This window comes from Lissotriton vulgaris, chromosome 12 (assembly GCF_964263255.1).
Source record: "Lissotriton vulgaris chromosome 12, aLisVul1.2, whole genome shotgun sequence".
NCBI lineage: Eukaryota > Metazoa > Chordata > Amphibia > Caudata > Salamandridae > Lissotriton > Lissotriton vulgaris.
Window position 1 is genome coordinate 747,067,626 of NC_141700.1, and position 21,080 is coordinate 747,088,705.

Here is a 21,080-nt window from a genome sequence, read left to right on the forward strand (position 1 = left end):
GTGGAAGGGGTTGGTTTTCTTGAAATAGTGGCAAGGCTCTGCCCTAAATGGAAGGTTCCTAGCCGGTTCTATTTTGCCAGAGTTGCAGTTCCAGCACTACATGAAGATGTGCTGGAGGTGATTGGGGCAGCTTTGCAGAAGAGTGCTGTTCACACTATACATCTGACAACATACATGTGGACTAGTTGCGCAGCCACTGATTACATGTGCATCACTGCACACTGGGTCTCTTTTTCAGGGGTTACAGCAAAGCTAAGGGCAGGTGTTGACCCGGACAAAGTTTTTAAAGCTGCTCGGAAACATGCAACACTAGCCATGTTTGGCATGGAGAAAGTCATACAGGAGAAAACATTTTGCAGGAGTTTAACACAAAGGTCTTTCAATGGCTGTCCCCAATAAAACGCAAGATTAGTTATGTTTCCATGGATAATGGCGCCAATGTAGTTAAGGCCATGGATATGGGTAACGATTTCAGAGTGCCGTGTTTGGCGCACTGTATAAACCTGGTTGTTAAAAAATTCTTGAGTGAAGAAAGTCCAGTGTGCGAGTTACTGACCACCTGCCGAAAAATGTGCACACATTTCAGCCATTCTTTTAAGGCCCGGAAGCTTCTGAGGGGCCTGCTACATCAACGTAAACTGCCAGTGAAAGCATCCAGGAGGTGTCAACACGTTGGAACTCAACCTTCTACATGCTTGAGCGTCTGTTTGAGCAGTGTGCGGAAGTCGATCAGTATTTCTTTGCACAGGGTGCAGCTATGAAAGACCTGAGAATACATGCGGAGCAATGGAAGCTAGTTCAAAGCCTGACAGACATGCTTCGTCCTTTTGAGTGTCATGAGGTAGAAACCCCTTCAGAAAAACCCACCCCTTTCCCGTGCACCCAGCACGCAACAGATAGTCAGTGTGATTGTGTACTGTGAAAGTCGTGACTTTCCATTTTGCTTATGTGACTAAACCTTTCCATTTGATCTTGTATTATTGTTATTGCTCGCTTTTTCTCACATTTTTGTATTAAAGAATGAATCCAAATTCAAGTTAGTCAAGTGAGCCTTTGCCTACACATTTGCCGAAGTGCAGGACACCGGCCTCTTTGCAGGTAAGGGCCTTGTGTACTGATTCAGCGCTACTCGCACGCAAGCTGTCGGTGCGCTGAAGGGCGCGGCTGGATGCGCTGCACGCACGCACGCTGTCTGTGCGCAAAAGGGCGCGGCTGGGTGCGGTTCACTATTTAAACCGCACCCAACCCTCCAGAAGGTGCTTTGCCTTCCGCCCGGCTCCAAGGAAGGATCGCGCACGGAACCTCTCCAGGCCTCTTCAGGACACAACGGAAAGATCAGCGGCAGGAAACGTCTTCAGAGGCTTTCCTTTCTCCACGAAGAAGCTAAGTACTATTTTTAGAATTCTTTCATCAAGGCGCCCATTGCAAGAAAGGTCAAGAGAGCATTTCAGGACTAAAGACTTTCTCTGAAAACAAGACGAAAGGCTTATTTCTTTTAGGAACTTTAATTCAGTTTGGGACATTGTGATTTTAGGCAAAAGTATTATTCTTGGAGTTATAGATAGCTAACCTGCAATACTTTATGCTCTGTTTATTCCAGTGAGTTATACAAAACCTCATGTTTGATAAATGTGTAGTGATGTAACTGAAAGATACTTTTTGGAAGGCTTTGTATTTTAAAAGGTTCTTTTCTCAGCCAATCAAGAATCCAATATTGGAAGGAGACTCATAAAGAGATACATAGTAAGTGAATTTCAAGGAGTTTGGCTTCCTTGATTAGAGAATTGGAAGGTAGATACTAATACAGGAATTTTATTTCTTCAACTTCTTCAAGGTCATTTCTCCAAGGAAAAGGACAGCCTGAGGCAAGACAACTGAGGTACCTGACCCAAAAACCATCACGACAAGACAAGACAAAGACATACTGGACGACAGCCACACAACACTGATCACAGGTAGGCTATTTACAAAAAAGACACAGACTCTAGTTACAGAGGGAGGGGTTAGGCTAGTGGTTGTAGTATGTTTCAGATTTAGGGGTAGTTAAGAATTGTCTTAGGGAAAGACTTGTTGTAGTAAAATCTGGGTACTTGTTGTTCCGCAGGTCGACAGCAAGAACCCGGCAACAACCTAACGCCAACGTCCAGTACCGGCCCTCTTCCCTAATTTCTAGTTTAGTCTTGCTGTGAATAGTATTTCAGTAAGGTTTAACTTAGTGGTCAGGGAAGTTGGTCCCTTGTGTCTCTGCAAAATCCTCTACGTCATCCACAAGACTTCAGCTTCAAGGCAAGGTAAGGGACGACGTAGCTGGTCTTGACAGAAGGCAAAGCCCACGAGAATTATTTTGCCCAGACGCAATGGATCAAGTCACGTTACAGGGTTTAGCAACCGTCCTGGAAGATATAAGACAGGAAAATGTAGCCTTACGTAGGGATATGTCCTCCCTCCAAGAGGCACTCCAGACTTCAGCTACCTTTCAGAATACCTCATCTGATTCCGGATCCCAGACTCGGATTCAAGTAGTGACCCCGGTTTCTACTCCTTTAGCCCAGCCAGAAAGGTTTTATGGGGGCAGTAACAAGTTCTCAGTATTTTTGCAACAATGTCATTTGCATTTCATAGCTAAGACTTCAGCATTCCCTGATGATTCATCCAAGGTAGCTTTTATGTTATCTTATTTAGGAGGTGACGCAGCTCTCTGGTCAGTCCCTCTGGTTGAAAATGATGACCGGATTTTGTATAATTTTAAGGATTTTGAACGAGCATTAAAAAAGATGTTCGCTAAACATGTTTTTGTTCAATCTGCTGATAACGAACTCCTTAGTTTAAAGCAAGGCTCCTCTGATCTGCTACATTACATCTCTTTGTTCAATCGCTTGGTTTTAGAAGCAGATTGGCCTTATGACAAGAGAGTTTCAATTTTTTACAGGGGTTTGAAAGACGAACTGAAGGACATGATAACTCAAATCTTAGAACCTCCAGATGATATCAGTGAGTTCATAGATCTAGTAGTTAAGCTCAACCACCGTTTATCAGAAAGAAGAGGAGAAAGGGGAAAGTCCGAACATAAATTAGTGTTCTTAAAAGAAAAGACGTCTAGAGAGGTAAATCCCAGAGTAGATCCGGCAGAACCAATGCAAATAGGCACCATACGAGGTCCAATTTCTAAAGAGGAAAAAGAAAAGAGACGAAAACTAAATCAATGCCTTTACTGCGGGAAGACGGGACATTTCGTTAAGGAATGCCCGGTTAGGCCAAATAAGCTTAAACCTAAAACTTCTGATATAGCCATAACCCAGGAAGCTTCGGGAAATGAGAGTGCTCGGTAAGGTTGGAGGCCAGTTTATCGAGTAAAGATCCCAGTTTGGCCTCTACTCTTCCCCCTTTAGGGTGTAAGCATTTCAGTATTTTTGTGGAATTGAGAAGTACTACTTCAACCTCAATTCTTAGAAAGGTAGAAGCAATAATTGATTCGGGAGCTACTGGCAATTTCATTGATTCACACTTCTTTCTGAAACTAGGATTTAATTCTATACTTAAAGAACATCCAGAAATTGTTAGAGCAGTGGATGGCAAGGAACTATCATCTGGCCCAATATGTAAACGAACAGAACTATTAGAAATGGATTGTTCGAGGATTCATAGGGAGAAGATTCATTTTGACATCATTGATGCTCCCCAATTTAAGTTGATTTTAGGAATTCCTTGTTTGATCCAACATAATCCCCTAATAGACTGGGTTTCGAAAACAGTGACCTTCAAATCCTCTCATTGTTCACAACATTGTTTTCTGCTAGACAAGATGGAAGACGTAATCCAGGGGTTTGATTTCAGAACTGAAACAGTTCCAAAGATTTTGGCCTTAGATGGAGTACCCACAGATTACTCAGATCTTTTAAATGTTTTTGACAAAACAAAAGCTAATACTTTACCTCCACACCGGGACTTCGACTGTAGGATAGATCTTGTACCTGGTGCCACCTTGCCCTGTAGTAGGATATATGCCCTGACTGAAAAAGAGAACATACACCTTAGAGAATATCTTGACGAGTACCTTGCAAACGGCTTTATACGACATTCCAAATCACCTGTGTCTTCTTCTCTTTTTTTCATTCCGAAGAAGGGAGGAGAATTGCGCACGTGCATTGATTATAGAGCCCTGAATAACATAAACATTAAAAATAGGTATCCACTGCCTCTAATTCCCACACTTTTGGACCAGATAAAGAAGGCAACCATTTATACGAAATTGGATCTGCGTGGAGCATACCACCTTGTACGAGTGCGAAAGGGTGACGAGTGGAAGACGGCCTTTCGCACCAAGTTTGGCCTCTTTGAATATCAAGTCATGCCTTTCGGACTCTGCCACGCTCCCGCAGCCTTTCAATTCTTTATAAACGAGGTTTTGCATGAATTCATTGATGTATGCTGTGTAGTTTACATAGATGATATTCTCATCTACTCTAATTCTGAGCAAGAGCATGTGCAGCAAGTCCGCGCTATTCTCCAAAAACTGCTTTCAAATTCCCTTTACGTAAAACTTGAAAAGAGTCTGTTTCACGTCTCTAAAGTGGATTTCCTTGGCTATGTCATCAGTCCCATGGGAATTGAGATGGATCCTAACAAGGTTAATGCAGTCAGTTCTTGGCCAAGTCCCACTACTGTGAAGCAGATCCAAAGCTTTTTAGGATTAGCAAATTTTTATCGCCGATTTATACAAGATTTTTCGCAAATAATAATTCCCATTACCAAGTTATTACGAAAAGGCGTGAAATTCCTTTGGTCAGCCCCTGCAGAAGAAGCATTTCAAGAGCTAAAGAAAAGGTTTACATCAGCTCCCGTTTTGTCCCATCCAGATCCTAGTCAACCTTTCATAGTAGAAGCTGACGCTTCACAATTTGCTTTGGGAGGCATTTTGTCTCAAAGAGATCTGAACACAGGACAAATGCATCCGATAGCCTATTATTCCAGGAAATTGTCCGAAGCCGAACAAAATTATGCAATTGCAGATAAAGAGCTATTGGCAATAAAGGCAGTATTTGGAGAATGGCGTCACTATTTGCTTGGAGCTCGCCATCCGGTAACTATTTACACAGATCACAGAAACCTTCAGGCCTTAAAATCTGTGAAGGCCCTTTCAGCTAGACAGTTACGATGGTCATTGTTTTTCAACGATTATAATTTCGTGATCACCTATCGACCAGGGAAAGAGAATTTAAAAGCTGACGCCTTATCCCGAATTGGGGATAAAGGACCAGATCAACCAGAAAAAATTCTTCCTGTTATCCCAACTTCTTGTTTTCAGGCAAGTCTATCCCATTGTGATATCATTACCGAGATTAAAAAGGCCTTGGAAGAAAAGAGTTTTGATCTCTGGAAAAAAGATCATCCTTTTCTACAGGAAAGAGACAAATTGTTATTGGTTCATGATCTTATTTTTGTACCTACTGAATCACTGAAAAAGGACATAATTCATCTTCATCACGATACTCCTCTAACAGCTCATCCCAGTATAATGAAAACTTATGAGCTCATCAAAAGAGATTTCTGGTGGCCTTCAATGTTCCACGACATCCAACAATTTGTAGAGACTTGTAGCATTTGTATTCAGAACAAAGTTTCTCATCAAGCTCCTAGTGGATTCTTGATGCCACTTCCTATACCACCTCAGCCGTGGCATTCAATATCTTTAGACTTCATTGTAGAACTGCCTGAAACCAAGAAGGGATTTACAACTATCTTAACAGTAGTGGACCAATTCTCTCGTATGGCCCACTTTATTCCCTTAAAAAAACTTCCTTCTGCAATGGAACTTGCCCACTTAATAATGATACATATCATTCGCTTACATGGCATCACATCTGTAGTCATTTCGGATAGAGGATCTCAATTTATATCCCGAGTTTGGCACAATTTGAGTTCTCTGCTTCATATGGAAGTCAAATTGTCTTCTAGTTACCACCCTCAGACTGATGGTTTAACAGAACGGACCAACCAGACCATTGAACAATTCCTACGTTGTATGCTAACTGAGGTTTCTGAAGAATGGTCAGACCTGTTAAGTCCTTTAGAATTCGCCTATAACAATCTTGAACATTCCTCAATCAAAATGTCTCCATTATTTTGCAACTACGGTTTTCACCCTAAATGTATCCCTAAGCTAACTGACAAGGTAGAGTCAGTACCAGCAGTTTCTGATTATGTTTCTAAACTATTTACAATTCAAGAAGAAGCTAGATATAATTTAGCCAAGGCAAAAGAAACGCAAAAGGGGGCAACCGATAAACATAGAACCAAACAACCTGAGTACAAGATTGGAGACCAAGTATGGTTAAGCACCAAGAATTTAAAATTGAAGGGAAACAAGAAATTTAACCCTAGATTCATTGGTCCTTTTCCAATACTGAAGGTAGTCAATCCTGTTTGTGTTAAATTAGATCTTCACGAAAAATACTTGATACACCCAGTATTTCATGTTTCTTTGGTCAAACCATTTCTGTCCAAAACCCGCCTGATCCAGTCTCCTCCCTCAATTGAAATTGAGGGTCATCCTGAATTCGAGGTTAAATCAATCCTAGATTCTAAAAGAGTCAGAGGAAAACTTTTCTACCTTTTAGATTGGAAGGGATTCGGCCCAGAAGAAAGATCATGGGAACCTTTGGAGCACTTAAAAAATGCTCCGAAGTTACTTAGAGCCTTTCATATTTGGCACCCTGACAAACCGAAACCGATTGCTACAGTTCTTGGGGGGATCTTGAGGAGGGAGTACTGTCATGAGGTAGAAACCCCTTCAGAAAAACACACCCCTTTCCCGTGCACCCAGCACGCAACAGGACCTCTTTCAGAGTAATCCAGCCGTATGGGCACCCATTTTGGAGAGGGTCCTCAATGCTGCAGTTGGATCAGGTATGCCCCCATCATGGTCCACGGCAACTATTGTCCCGATTTTAAAAAAGGGAACAGGGATAGCCCGCTTTGCCACCCCCCAATATCCCTGATTGACGTGACAGTTAAGGTACTGGGCAGTGTGGTTTTGAATAGATTGGCAGATTGGGCAGAGACTCACAGTATAATAATGGATGTCCAATGTGGGTTTCTGGCTGGGAAATCAATGACTAATCAATGTCTAAACCTTTATCTTGTTGCTTCAAAGGACACCATAGCTAAATCGGGGGCAATCTAACTAACCTTTATGGATCTTACTGCAGCATTCGAACAAGTCAATTGTTGCAAACTCTGGAATCTAATGAGAATGTTGGGCGTGGATCCAGGCTTGATTAATATCCTAATGGCACTATATTCAAACACAACTGCCTCAGTAAGGGGAATATCACAGACCATTTTAAGTGTTACGAGCGGGGTGAGACAGGGCTGTATTTGAGCACCTTTTTTAATTACACTATATATTAACAACCTGGATCGAGCACTAACCACATCAGAAACAGACACCCCAAAAGTTGTCTCAAGACAAGATCCGGTCCTTCTCTGCACAGACAATGCAGTTCTTTTGGCCGCACGCCAAAGGGCTTGCAACTTTTGCTTGACAGATTTGTAGGGTTCATGAATGACATGGACCTGTCCCCTAATCTCTCTAAATCCTACACAATGAAGATGGGTACGATGAGCAGGGAGGAAAATACCTATACAATAGGCCCCCACATCCTTGAGAAAGTACCCACCTTCTCATATCTGGGCATAGTGTTTGACCAGAAAGTGTGGTTTAAGCAGTTACTAGAGGCAAAATGCCTTGAGCTGACAAGGTCAACTGGAGCGATTAGTACCTTTGCTCACAGATTAGGCAAATGGTCACCTGGGACAATAATGACTCTTTATCATTCTTTTGTTGTTCCAAAGTAGCATATTGAAGTGAGGTCTGGGGATTTATGAAAACAAACAAATTACAAACTGCTGAAGATCAATATCTTAGCCAATTGCTGAAAGTTCCCCAGAGTACCCCCGCTTTTATTGTTCACGTGGAGTTGGACTCAAAATGTATTGCTGATATGGTGGTTGTGAAACCTCTCCTGTGCTGGGTGAATATTTAGTTCAACGTAGAGACAGGTTTCAACAGGCAAGTTTACATGATTGTCTCTCCTTGGACCATGCACTGAAAATTCCTTGGCTGAAATACATAAAAGATGCCTTCACTACGTTAGGTAGATCAGACCTGTTCTTTCACCCAGATAAGGCATGCTCACGGGATAAAGCGTCCATTAAGGCCCTGATTTTTAAATATGTCTCGGCACATAGGGAAGAACAGGAATTGATGAAACCCTCAATTCGAGACTATGGGGTATACGTATGAAAATCCGTTTTTGCGATTCTCAAAAAGCGATTTTTTGTGAATTGCAAAATGGGATGTATTTACAAATTCACAATTCTTTTGTGATTTCTTATTATTCCTCAATTGCAATTTGCAAATTGTGAAATGGCAATTAAGGAATACCTTCCTATTCATTCCTACAGGCCAGGAGGACCATAGGAATGAATGGGAAGTCATTCTCAATTTGCGATTCGCAATTTGAGAATTGCAAATTGAGAATAATTACAAGGGTGCAAGATTGTCATAAGGACACCCTGATGCACCCCTGAAATGAGCATGTGTGCGCATATGGCACCTTGAAAAATGCCACAACGTGCTTTTTTGAAAGAAATTGCAAATTACCACCAACTTGAAGTTAGTGGTAATTTGCAATTTCTTAAGGAGAAATCGCACAACTTGGGTGCTTGTTGCATAGCATTTCAACATAGGGCATGGAACCATACCTATCTTTTATATCTAGTGCTCATGATCATTTTTTAATCACACGGTTCAGATTGAACCTCCTTCATCACCTACTATCAGTACTTTCAGGGTATATGGCCAAGGACGATCAAAAAGGGCCCTGTGGCTGCGACAGTAAGTCTCCTCAGGATCCCCTACACTTTCTTCTCTTGTGTCCATATTACTCGCACCCAAGGAGGAAATTTCTGGAGGGGCTACTCAGGGAATACTGATTTAAGCAGGCCCGTGTGGCTCTGCTGTTTTTAAAACTGTCTCCAGACATTGCCACCCTTTCCTGTGTTTCGAATTTCCTAAGAACTGCTTTAAAGCTAAGACTCACCAGGGGCACCTGAAAGAGGATTATTCTTTTTTTAAGGCTGTTCTATAGCTTCTGAGCACTGCTTTTATCATGTGTTTCCCTTTTTTTTTTTAAATTATTGTGTTGGTAACATTCCTTTATGATTTTGCCTAATACTGATATTTTGGTGACATTGTATCTTTTATGGACATATTTTATATGCCGAATAAAGATTATTATTATTATTACTATTCTTATAAATGACCAACGGTTATATCTTTTCAGACTTACTTTAATGTTTATCATGTTTATTGTGATTGTTCTAAATGAGCACCCAAAACCTGTGTGTGGTATAGGAGCAATAATTTAAACTGTTTAAAGAATAAAAATGAATATGTGAATTGAACAAGTGCTTCATTACTTTTAGTACACTTCAATTTATAGTTTATTTTCTATAGTGATACATTGCAGTTATCAGAAAAGAGAATTACATGGATGTCTCAAAGCTCTTCGAAGTTGTTCCTACCTGTGTGTTTCCTGCAGGCCATTGAACAGAGCTGACATTAATGACCAGACTCTTCCCTGGAGGAGCACTGGAATCATAGGTTCCCACCTTCACTTGCCTGATTGTGCCATCAGGACCCTGCTGCCAGTTGACAATATCATACCAGCCTGGAGAGTTGCCATTTTTATCAAAGAGTGTTTCTGTGTCTTCTTTTTGCAAGCGTACCTTTTTAAGGTAGTGGAGGAGCTGTGGAAAGGAGGAAATCCCTTTAGTAACTCACAAGTGTTCTATTGCATCTTTAAATATTTCTAAGAAAACATTGTGTCAAGCATCTCTGAGCCCTGCCAATTTGATTCTGATTTACAGAGCCAATTCAGAGTATCAAGAATAAATTAGTATTGCTAAACATTTCAACCATTCTTGGGGCCTTCCTTATATATAAAGCTTGAACGATCTTCAGATCTTCAAAATCTACAGAAGATTGGTAGAGTTTGAAGTCTTTGGGGCTCCGTCCATGCCACGTGGCAATCTGCTTCCCATTTATGTTATTCTGGCATTTCTGTTTTTAGTGCAGCCGACCAGTGTTACAAGTCTCCTATGTTCCATATAGTTGTGGTGTGCTACTCAACAGCAGAGTGCTAGACTCTCTTAGATGATTGGGAACCACCCGAAGTGGGACTTTTTTAGTGTTGGATGCTACTACCTCCATGATCAGGACAGAGTACTACTAATGGCTGTTGTCAGCCTAATATATTTATGGGGTAGAAGCCTTTTTACTTCCATCACAGTGCAGAGGCTACCTAGTGATTCTCCCTGGTAAATCTACATAATAGGTCATAATATGTGTGACTGAGAATTCTTGAGCCAGGGAATTAATCTTAGAACTTTTATAGCTTCAGGTTCTTCAATACATTGAATGTAAGAGTTTTCTGTATCCCCACTATGTGTATGTGCCCCTATGCTGCTCCTATACTTCCCCCTTCCCTCTAGATTATTTGTAAAGCTTAGTTCAACTTTCTGCTTTGATTGGCTATCCTGGAAAAAGGTGAAGAAGGGGTGTGTTGACAACAATGTGCAATACCTCTATAAAAATTCTTCAAAAGTAGAACAAGTAATTTATTGTCAACACCAACATTGGTCTTTTATGCTGCACAGCCCCAATCCTTCTTTCTTACTCTCAAACATCCTCGATCTCTGCCCAACATTGCAAACCCAGGGAGGAACCAAGAGAATGTTGAAGTGGAGAAAGAGAAAATAGTAAGAAAAGTGTAAGGGTATAAAAGGGTTTAACAAGGAAAACATAAAACACACGACTGAGAATGTTTGAGCTGTGTATTTGTCTTAAAGCCTGAAAAGAGTGTTTTGAACCTATAAGGCTGTAGGTTAATACATTGGTTTATTTATAGTCAGGGCTTTTTGTCTCATGTGTCTGTTTGTGCGCATCTCATCCACAAGGTCATTAGTGGTTTAGGGTGCCAACTGGATCTGAAAAGGGGCTCGTGCACGATGGCTGGCAGAACTGCAGGACCTCGATGAGAGCCTTGACTCTGGCAGAATGATCAAGGCTCCCAATGTGGATGGTGAGAAAATTCAGAGTGAGGCAAAGTATGGGCCTGGAAAGGTGTTGTTGTTGTCGGGATGCTGCATGAAATCGTCCCACTCTGACTTTCTGGATCCTTTCAGGGGAACACACAAGCAAGTTGAGTCTGACAGCAGCTCAACATAGCCTGGTTCATTTGCTGAATAGTCTAGTCTTGCCAAATCTAGAGGGAGAAAGAATACACTTTAAACCCAGCCATGGTTCTGGACCTTTTGGGCACCACTTAGGGCAGGGGTCTCCAAACCGGTCCTGGAGGGCCGGATCCATGCCAGATTTTTAAAATTACTACATGTATCTCAATGGGGATATCCAAAAAATCTGGCATGGATCCGGCCCTCCAGGACCGGTTTGGAGACCACTGACTTAGGGGATAGGACTCAATCTCCTACCAGTCATCAGAAGGGTCAAGGGCAAATACAGTTGGTCAGCTTTTGTGTTCCTAGAGCTGAACAAGAAGCTAGCCAATTAGTCATTGGATTCTATTTCTCTGTCTTGGGTAAAAGTGGAGCACAGGGAAAGCTCTCAGGGTTTCTATCCACAGGATCCACCATAGGTGCGGTCCCTTTTCTATCTTCCACAGGCCCTGGGGTGGTCTGAAGGAGATACTGAGGGTACCAATTATATGTCCAGTGGCAACTTGTGGATGGGAAAAACATGCTGGGCACTCCCTAATCATTGGGGTAAAAGGTCCCAGTCATTCCCTTATCCCCTTTTTCAGCACTTTCTGTGAGTTTTACTGTGAACGATCTCACAGTACCCCTCTCTACCTAAAAACAATATAGTAAAATCTTTCTTTTCTGCAAATCTCTGGGCATACCCGTTAGGTGTGTTTCTAGAAATAGGAAGATTTCCCCTAGAAACAAAGTCTAAAGCAGTTTATTGACCAATGGGATTGGTGCCATTCTGGATTTGGAAAATTGCAGAGCCAGGCCTAGGAATGTGTTACATCTTCATGTGACCGGGATTGCACCTTTTAACCATGTGTAGTTGATTGTCATTCCCCCACTCCAACATGTTAGGTGGAGCTCACACCTCCTCCCAGCCAAGTCCATTCTGTACCATTTCCTGAGAGTCATTTACACCTCTTTGGAGGGGGGCAACAGCCTGACAGGTGACAGTGGAAATTAACTCTAAAAAAGTACTAAAATATGTAGGAAGGAAAATTTAAACTTTCTAAAAGTAGTATTTTCAAAAGAGTAATTTAAAAAATACTTGACTTTTGGTAACTGTTCTAACTATTTCCAAGCTTAACTAATGCATGTGAAGGTGTTATTATGTAAACCAGTGCTTTTCTATGGGAGAGCAGGCCTTGCCACAGTGAAAAACAATGTTTAGGTTTAAATCTCCTTTATTGTTGCTATGCATCAACAAGTGACATCAACAGCATGTCATGAAAAGCTATAAGTGTTACAGCACACAAATGATGGACGGAATGCAGACAATACAAACATTCTCCCCCAGTCAAAAGATCTGGGTTAAATCCATTGTTCTTTTGCCCACTACGCCACCCCAGTTTGGACTCAGTCATATGCAAATCAGTCTTGACCCTGTGCCTCAAGGTATCATTTCAGGCCGAACTGCCAGGCCATGTCCTCCCTGGACCGAAAACAAGCATCCTGGGACTGGTTTTAGGGTATGTCACCTATCTTCAGCCAGGCTAGCTTGAAGCCAGTGGCAGAGTGAGCAAGGGGCCCACGTCTGGGCATACCCATCCCACTTAGGGCGAAAAGTGTTACAGCAAAGAAATGATGGACGGAATGCTGACAATACACACATTCGCCCCAGCCAAAAGATCTGAGTTAAATCCATTGTTCTGTTGCCCACTACGCCACCACAATTTGGACTCAGCCATATGCAAATCCGTCTTGACCCTTTGCCTCATGGGAACAGTCCAGACCGAACTGCCAGGCCATGTCCGTCTTGGACCGGAAACAAGCATCCTGAGACCAGTTTCAGGGTATGTCATCCATCTTCAGCCAGCTAGCTTGAATCCAGTGGCACAGTGAGCAAGGGGCCCTCATCTCGGCGAATAGTGTTACAGCAAAGAAATGGTGGACAGAATGCTGACAATACAAACATTCTCCCCCAGTCAAAATATCTGGGTTAAATCCATTATTCTTTTGCCCACTACCCCACCCCCTGTTTGGACTCAGCCATATGCAACTTAGTTTTGACCCTGTGACTGACGAGAACAGTCCAGACGGAACTGCCAGGCCATGTCCTCCCCTGACTGAAAACAAGCATCCTGGGACCGCCTTTATGGTATGTCCCTCAGCTGCAGGCAGGCTAGCTTGCATCCAGTGGCACTGTGAGCAGGGGACCCATGTCTGGGCATACCCATCCCACTTAAGGCGAAAAGTGTTACAGTAAACAAATTATTTTGCCCACTACGCCACCCCAGTTTGGACTCAGCCATATGCAAATCAGTCTTGACCCTGTGCCTCATGGGAACAGTCCAGCCCAAACTGCCCATCCATGTCTTCCCTGGTCCAGAAACAAGCATCTTGGGACCGGTTTCGGACTAACAGCCCTCATCAGCCAAGCTATCTTGAATCCAGTGGCAAAGTAAGCAAGGGACCCATGTCTGGGCATACCCTGCCAACTTAGGATGAACAAAGCGAACACAAGGAGATAATGGAAGGAGTGCTGAAAGTTTTCAAACACTCCCCCCCCAGTCAAAGATCCGGGTTAAATCCATCATCATTCATTAGCTCACTTTGCCACCCCAGTTCAGACAAAGCTATATGCAAATCAGTCTTGACCCTGTCCCTCATGGGAACAATCCAGCCCACACTGCCAAGACATTTCTTCCCTGGACCGGGAACAAGCATCCTGGGACTGGTTACGGGCTAACAGCCCTCATCAGCCAGGCTAGCTTGAATCCAACTGAAAGTAAGGAGAAATACCCAACCACCTGGGAATTCTTTTCATTAAGGTAGAAGCACTGGGATAGACCATCAGCATCGGCATTGTCTGATCCAAGGCGGTGTTCCACCGTAAAGGATATTGCCTGTAGGGAGAGGGGCCTCCTCAACAGTTTGGGATTTTCAGCCCTAATTTGCATGAGCCATCCAAGGGGTCGGTGGTCTGTCTGAACCCGGAAGGAGAGTCTCAAACAGGTATGGCCTCAGTTTCTTCAGCGCCCAGACCACAGTAAAAGTCTCCCTCTCAATAGCACTCCTCCTCTCTTCTCGGGGCAGTAACCTCCTACTGATGGAGGCTACAGCTTGGTCTAGGCCCTCCTCATTTAACTGTGCTAGGACAGCCCCCATGCCATGTTCTGATGCATCTGTCTGCATAATGCACTCCTTGGAGAAGACAAGAGTAAGCCTGGATGTAAAACTCTGCTGAGTTCTGGCATATCCGCGATCAGTGTAGGACGCAGAGTTGCCGATATACTCCGTACTCCACAACGGAGCGAAGTTTATTTTGGTGCGCCCAAAATACATTTTAGCACCCGCAGGAGTGACTTGCCAGGTGCCTGCGATCGCTGACCAGATTTCCGAGCTGCTCGCGAGCGCCACAAGATATACTAGTCAGTGCATGGTCAAGCAAGACTTTGTGGTCACCAACATGCCATTCGAGCGCACTAGCTGAGTCATGGCAGGGGTTTCGTGAAGAACATGATCCAGAAAGCACAGGATCTACTGTGACTTCAATCTGGAGAAGGTTCTCTCCCCGAGCAGCATTTAAACCTTCTCAAAATGAGGAATTGGAGTAAAAAAAGTCCTCAAATTGACATTTGGCTATACTTTTTTGTGCAAGGAGTCCTTTTTCAAAAAAACTTTTTTTCAAGAGGAAGGAAGTGCCCCAGAGTCTCTGACTTCCTGTTCCTGTCCAGTAGGCTCCCCCTAGTGCTTTGTCCATCTCCTGTTTATAGGAAAAACAAGGGAACCCCATATTAGATCATGGTGTGACTATTAATGTTTTGAGAAAACAATGGTTCCTAAAAGGGCCAGTGTGGTCCAAGGTAGACAAGAGTATTTGCATTAGCGATGATGTTAATCAATATGCCTATCTTAAGCAGGCATATTAATCCCAGGTAATTAATCCCAGGAGGAGCAATAAATAATAGTTATTTAACAAGTACACAGAAAAATAGCTTACAATATTAAATGTAATTGGATATTGTTGTCATTCAAAAATATATAGCTCTAGTGCTTATAAATTTAGTGAGAACACGGGTGATGTAAGAAGTGAAGGTGAATTTTTCAAAAAATATGTACATCGCATTGACAACAGGGGTAGAAGCTCCAAAATGTAATTTACAAACAATAGAGAGAGTTTTTTGTTGTATGGGGGTCGACGGTGTTTCGGTCTCACTGATTTAAGATCATCATCTGGACAGAAAGCAATTGTGAGCAAGATCAATTAAGTGAACTGGTAAGTAGAATTTTTATTGTATGAATAATTACGTTGCAATTAGAATTTCAAATAAGTCTAAAATTCTTAATAATTTTAATCGGAAAAAATTCCAGATGTTACCACAAAATAAATAATTAATCCAGTCCATCATCTTTAAAACATATAGGAAAGACTTAATATAGATAATAGCAATTATAATTTCATTACTAATGAGCAAATAAACTTACATAGTACAGAATTCATCCCTATCTATCCATTTTAATATTTAGTAGTCTCAACTCTCTGACGTCCAATTTCTTTTTTGCAAGTATAAGATTTTTTGTAAAATTAGTATTCATGTCCATTGGTCTAAAACAAACTACCATAGCATGTCTACATGTGTGAACACCTTTTTCAATGAAGCAATTTTTCAGGTATCTCTTTCTTTCAGCTGTCATTGCTGCACACATGCAAACCAAATGTGTCATATTTTCTTCTCATGAATTGCACAATCTGCAGGGAATCGATATAAGTGGTCTCAACAAGGCATCGCATGCTTTGAGCTTGGCAGGTTGCCAAATCTTGCTTTCATAAATATATTTTTGGTTTGTACTGTCCAGGGTATTTCTAAATACGGCTGAACTTTAAGCATCGTATATTCATTGACTATCATCCATGCATGCGACCACTTAATAAACATATCTTTATCTTTCAGAAGAGTTAAATGTTTTACTGATTTGTTAATTATTTTCTTAAAAGCTTGTGGGGTTAAAGGCATTTCCCAGATCGCATGAATTGAAAGTTCTTTCAAAGCCATATCAAGGTATGTATAAAAAGACATCTTTTGATTCCATTGTATCACTTGCCATAGAAGACAGCACATTCGATTATTAATATTGTTTTTAATTTGTTTTTCGTGTCTTTACGTATTGAACCATTCTTGCAATATGATGATTGCAGAAGCCAAATTCAAGCCTGATCTGAGCAGGCGATGCATTGGCTGGCAGTCCAAAAAAATATTTAAACATTTTTGTGACAACATTATTTAATAATGTAGAGTTTGAACCACATAGAACTTCACTTCCGTAGGTTAGGCGAGGGAGCAATTTCACTTTTGTTACATTTAGAAGTGGGAGGTAAGTTGGGCCTCCCAAAGAGCTGTAGAGTAAGCCAAAGGCCCCTTTTAAACAGTTTACCCTTTCTTTCATCTCTGTTTTATGATGTGAAAAGGATCCATTTTTGTCAAACAGTATACTAAGATATTTGTAGCATCGCACTTTTTCTAGCTGCCGTTTTTGTAGATACCATTTGTGTTTATTGCGGATAAATATTGTGTTGCTGACTTCCATTACTTTGGTTTTTATTTAGTTGATTATCATTTTATTCTCAATTGAATACATTAACATTTTGTTAATTAAGCGCTGCAGCCCTATCCTTGTTTGACTAAGCAATTGTCAGCATATACTAAATTCGATATTTGTTTATCTGGCAATTTCCGAGAATGTGCTAACTCATTGTCCAATCCTACTGTAAGGTCGGTAAAAAATAAATTAAATAAATACAGTGCTAAAACACAACCTTGCTTTAAGCCTTGGGTTGATTTAATTTTCTAGAAAGACTTGAGCCATTGCCTAGATGAACCCTAGTCCAGTTCTCCATATATAATAATTGAATTGCTTTTAGAAGACATGGACTAATACCATAATGAGCCAACTTACTCCATAAAATGTGCCTATCCACACAGTCAAATGCAGATTTAAAATCCATGAAGCATAAATATAATGGCTGTTTTTTCATTTTATATTTTTCCATTAGTGTTTCCAATATTAAAATATTTGTTGCCATCCCTTGGCCTGGTACAAACCCTGATGGATTCGGCGGAATTAAGTGCTTATCTGTTGCTCACTCTATTAACTCTTTGAGGAGAATTGATGCAAAAAGCTTAGTTTCAATATCTTGCAGCGTGAATAATCTATAGTTGGCAGGAAGTGACCAGTTGACACTTTTATAAATAGGTGAAATTATAGAACCCTTCCAGGACTCTGGGATGGTCCTTGTTTCCAGTGCTTGGTTGAATACTAGTGTTAAATAGTTTGACCAATATGATGCTTTCTCCTTATAGAAAACAGCCGGAATCCCATTTGGTCCCGGGGCACCATTGGATCTCTGTTTCTTAATAAGTTTACAGACTTGACTTTCCGTTATAGTTATTTCAGTATTCTTATTTTCCTCTGTTCCATATGTGCTCTCAGTGAAGAGGTTCAAAACCGTGCCTAGATCGCAATCTGCTTCAGCAACTGTCGAAGAGGTAGATTTCCTACTAGCTCTGTTCAAGTTATTGACTAGTACCCAGAATTCTCTTGCATTGCTCCTTTTACATGTAGATAAAGCTTTAGCCCATAGCTCTTGTTTTGCTTGCATTTTGTCCTTCCAGGTCAATTTCCTTACTTCTGCATTTATCCGTTTACGTTTTTCACCATGGATTTGACTGCCTGAGTACTTCTTTACCAGTCTTAGGGTTCTATTATGGTCTGTTTTTAATATGACATTAAGACGTTATTTTAACTAATGCCAGTGATTTTCTTTTCAGCTTCCCTTTATTACCATCTCTTTTGGACTGACTGGAGATTAATTTCTTCGTAAAGAGGGACAATTTTTCAATAAAAGCGAACTTGTACAGATCAGTACTGTATAAGTTGAAAGTGAAGACGCTGCTGCTGGCGTTAGGAATACATCAAGAGGACCAAGTATTAATTAGTATCCCCTCCGTGCATCAATTAATTAATTGGATGCAAAGCGAGTGCAGAAAAAAACGGTTTTAATCTGTTAATGCTGCTGCTGGTGGCAGGATTACATCAAGGGGATCGGGGCATTAATTGGTGAGCACTTGAGCTATATATTGTTTATTGTCAAAAATATCCAATTAAATTTATTATTGTACCTATTCCATGTACCTGTCAAATAACTATCTTCCATCTACTGGTCACTCCTCGTTTGGATTTGGTGCTGGAAGGATCACTCTGTATGTTTGCTGCATAATATAACATTGTATTTGAGTACTTTTAATTTGAAATTTCACATGTAAGTCGGAAGACTGGTGTTTTTTGTTTGATTGGGGCCATGCGCCTATATTTATTTGTACTTTTCATTGATTTTTTAAAATGTATTATGGTGGGTGGCCTGTAATTTCAGTAGGGGCCTAGTTGTTTCTTTGTAAGTAATTTTTCTTCTTTTATAAAGGAAACATGTTGCACAGTTCACTACATTTTCTACATTTTTTAAAATCAATTTGCAATATATCTTTAATTCCCTATGTAGCGCAGTATTCTGCTAATAGGCTTTTCAGCCAGTAGGCCCAGAGATACTCATGGGTGCATGAAACAACTGGTTCTGTGGTGTTTGTTGAACTTAAACGTCATTTAGCGCATGGATGGCTTTGGATTGAAATACAAAATGTGTTTTTTTATGGTATTTCACTTTCTTTTTTCATGTGCGATAATGCCTTTGTTGGATGTTTGTGGATGTAACTTGCAAACATTTTTAGCCCTGTGGATTTTTGTTTTTGCCATTGTTGCATTAAAGATGGGTTTTTTAGCATGCCTCCTTTTTCTGACCAATGTGTAAGTGTGTTTGTATTAGTGGTCTGATACCAAAGGGGATAATGGATGGAGAGTTTGAGCAATTCTAACACTCACACCCAGTCAACTGATCTGGGTTTAATCCATCAATATTCTTTAGCTCACTCCACCACCCCTGTTCATACCTTGCCATATGCAAATCAGTCTGACCTTGTGCCTCATGCGAACAGTCCAGCCCGAACTGCCAAGCCATGTCTTCCCTGGACCGGAAACAAGCATCCTGGGACCGGTTTCAGGTACATAACCCTCATCAGCCAGGCTATCTTGAATCCAGTGGCAGAGTGAGCAAGGGACCCAAGTCTGGGCATACCCTGCCAACTTAGGGCGAACAAAGTGATACCAAAGGGGTTGATGGACGGAGCATTTGAGCAAATCAAACACTCACCCCCAGTCAACTTATCTAGGTTTAATCCATCATCATTCTTTAGCTCACTCCACCACCCCAGTTCAGACATGGCCATATGCAAATCAGTCTGACCCTGTGCCTCATGCAAACAGTCCAGCACGAACTGCCAAGCCATGTCTTCCCTGGACCGGAAACAAGGCAATCAGTGTGCTTATGTCAAAGGCCTGCATGTCTTACCTTTGTTCCCCTTGGCTTTTTGCTTCTTGTTGTGGCCTGACCTCGTGGCTGGCAGCCATTTTGTGAAGCAGCCAGTGTGCTTCTGCTATAGGCCTGCATGTCTTCTCTTTGCCATATGCTTGCATGGATGGTTGATCAATGAGATAATAGCAGCTTAATAAGTTAATATTAAGATGCATGAGATTAATTTTTATTTTTTACTTATTTATGAATATCTCTTTATTTTAATTATTTTTATTTTTGTTTTTGTTTATTTAATTTTTATTTTTTTTCTTTATTTACTTTTTCCAGTTTTTAATTTTTTTTTTATATTTTCAGTTTCAAAGTAAGATGATTTGGCATCAATGAACCATCAACCCCATGTCTGCTCTATGACGTGCATAACAGTATCCATTGTTTAGGTATTGTGCCATTAGATTGTTATTTGTCAGCTGCAGCTCCCTGAGTGGTGCACTCCATATGATGCACAATGCAAATTTGTTACATTTGTATTTTTGTCTTTCTTCCTTCCTTTCCTTCCTGAGTGTACTGTACTGTAAAGTACATCATGAAAGCCCTTGCTGTTATCAAAGTCTCACAAATGGTTACAATATATTGTTATTTTTTTTAATAACTGAGGTAACACTAACAAGTGTGACCACATACTAAATTATATATATTATACTTGTTTGTACTAGTATTTGAACTACAACAATGCCACATTTCACTGATGTTCTTCTTGCTTCTTTCCTTTTGGGTGCATAAGAGGAGGAGACAACATCACCCATTGTACTGCCAGTCTGTAGGCCTGCATCCTGCACACAACTTCACATGAAGTGTGACCACAAACATCTCTTCAACTTGTGAGGGAAACAGCCGTTACAATGCAACTTGTACAACGCACTACCATTACAACGCTACTTTTACAACGCAGGATCCATTACATCGCATGCCTTTACAACGCATGACATTAAATAGCAGATGCTATTACAACGCATGCCATTACAACGTAAGTATAGGTAAGTATATAATTTTATTTCATATTTTATTTAACATTATTTAATTAATTTAATTAATATTAAAAATAAATAAATATATTAATTTATGTATTTTTATAAAATAAATTAAATATATTAATTTAAGTAATTTAAAAAAATAAGTATGAGTATAGGAGTATATGTTTTTGGGTACTGAGGTATATGTTTTGGGGTGTTTGGGTATTTTTAGGGTTCAGGGCTAGGTTTGGGTTATGGGGTACAGGGGTATTTTTAGGGTTCAGGGCTAGGTTTGGGTTATGGGGTACAGGGGTATTTTTAGGGTTCAGGGCTAGGTTTGGGTTATGGGGTACAGGGGTATTTTTTGGGTTCAG

At 40.9% G+C, this 21,080-nt stretch overlaps 1 protein-coding gene across 1 annotated transcript in view; it reads right to left on the minus strand.

The window, feature by feature from the left end:
* Window positions 1–21,080, minus strand: part of LOC147678556 (vomeronasal type-2 receptor 26-like) — an 87,226-nt gene that overhangs the window by 23,568 nt on the left and 42,578 nt on the right. The window contains exon 2 of the mRNA XM_086945690.1: window positions 9,589–9,813. Coding sequence (XP_086801816.1) covers window positions 9,589–9,813 — 225 coding nt within the window. The remainder of the gene's footprint in view (window positions 1–9,588; window positions 9,814–21,080) is intronic.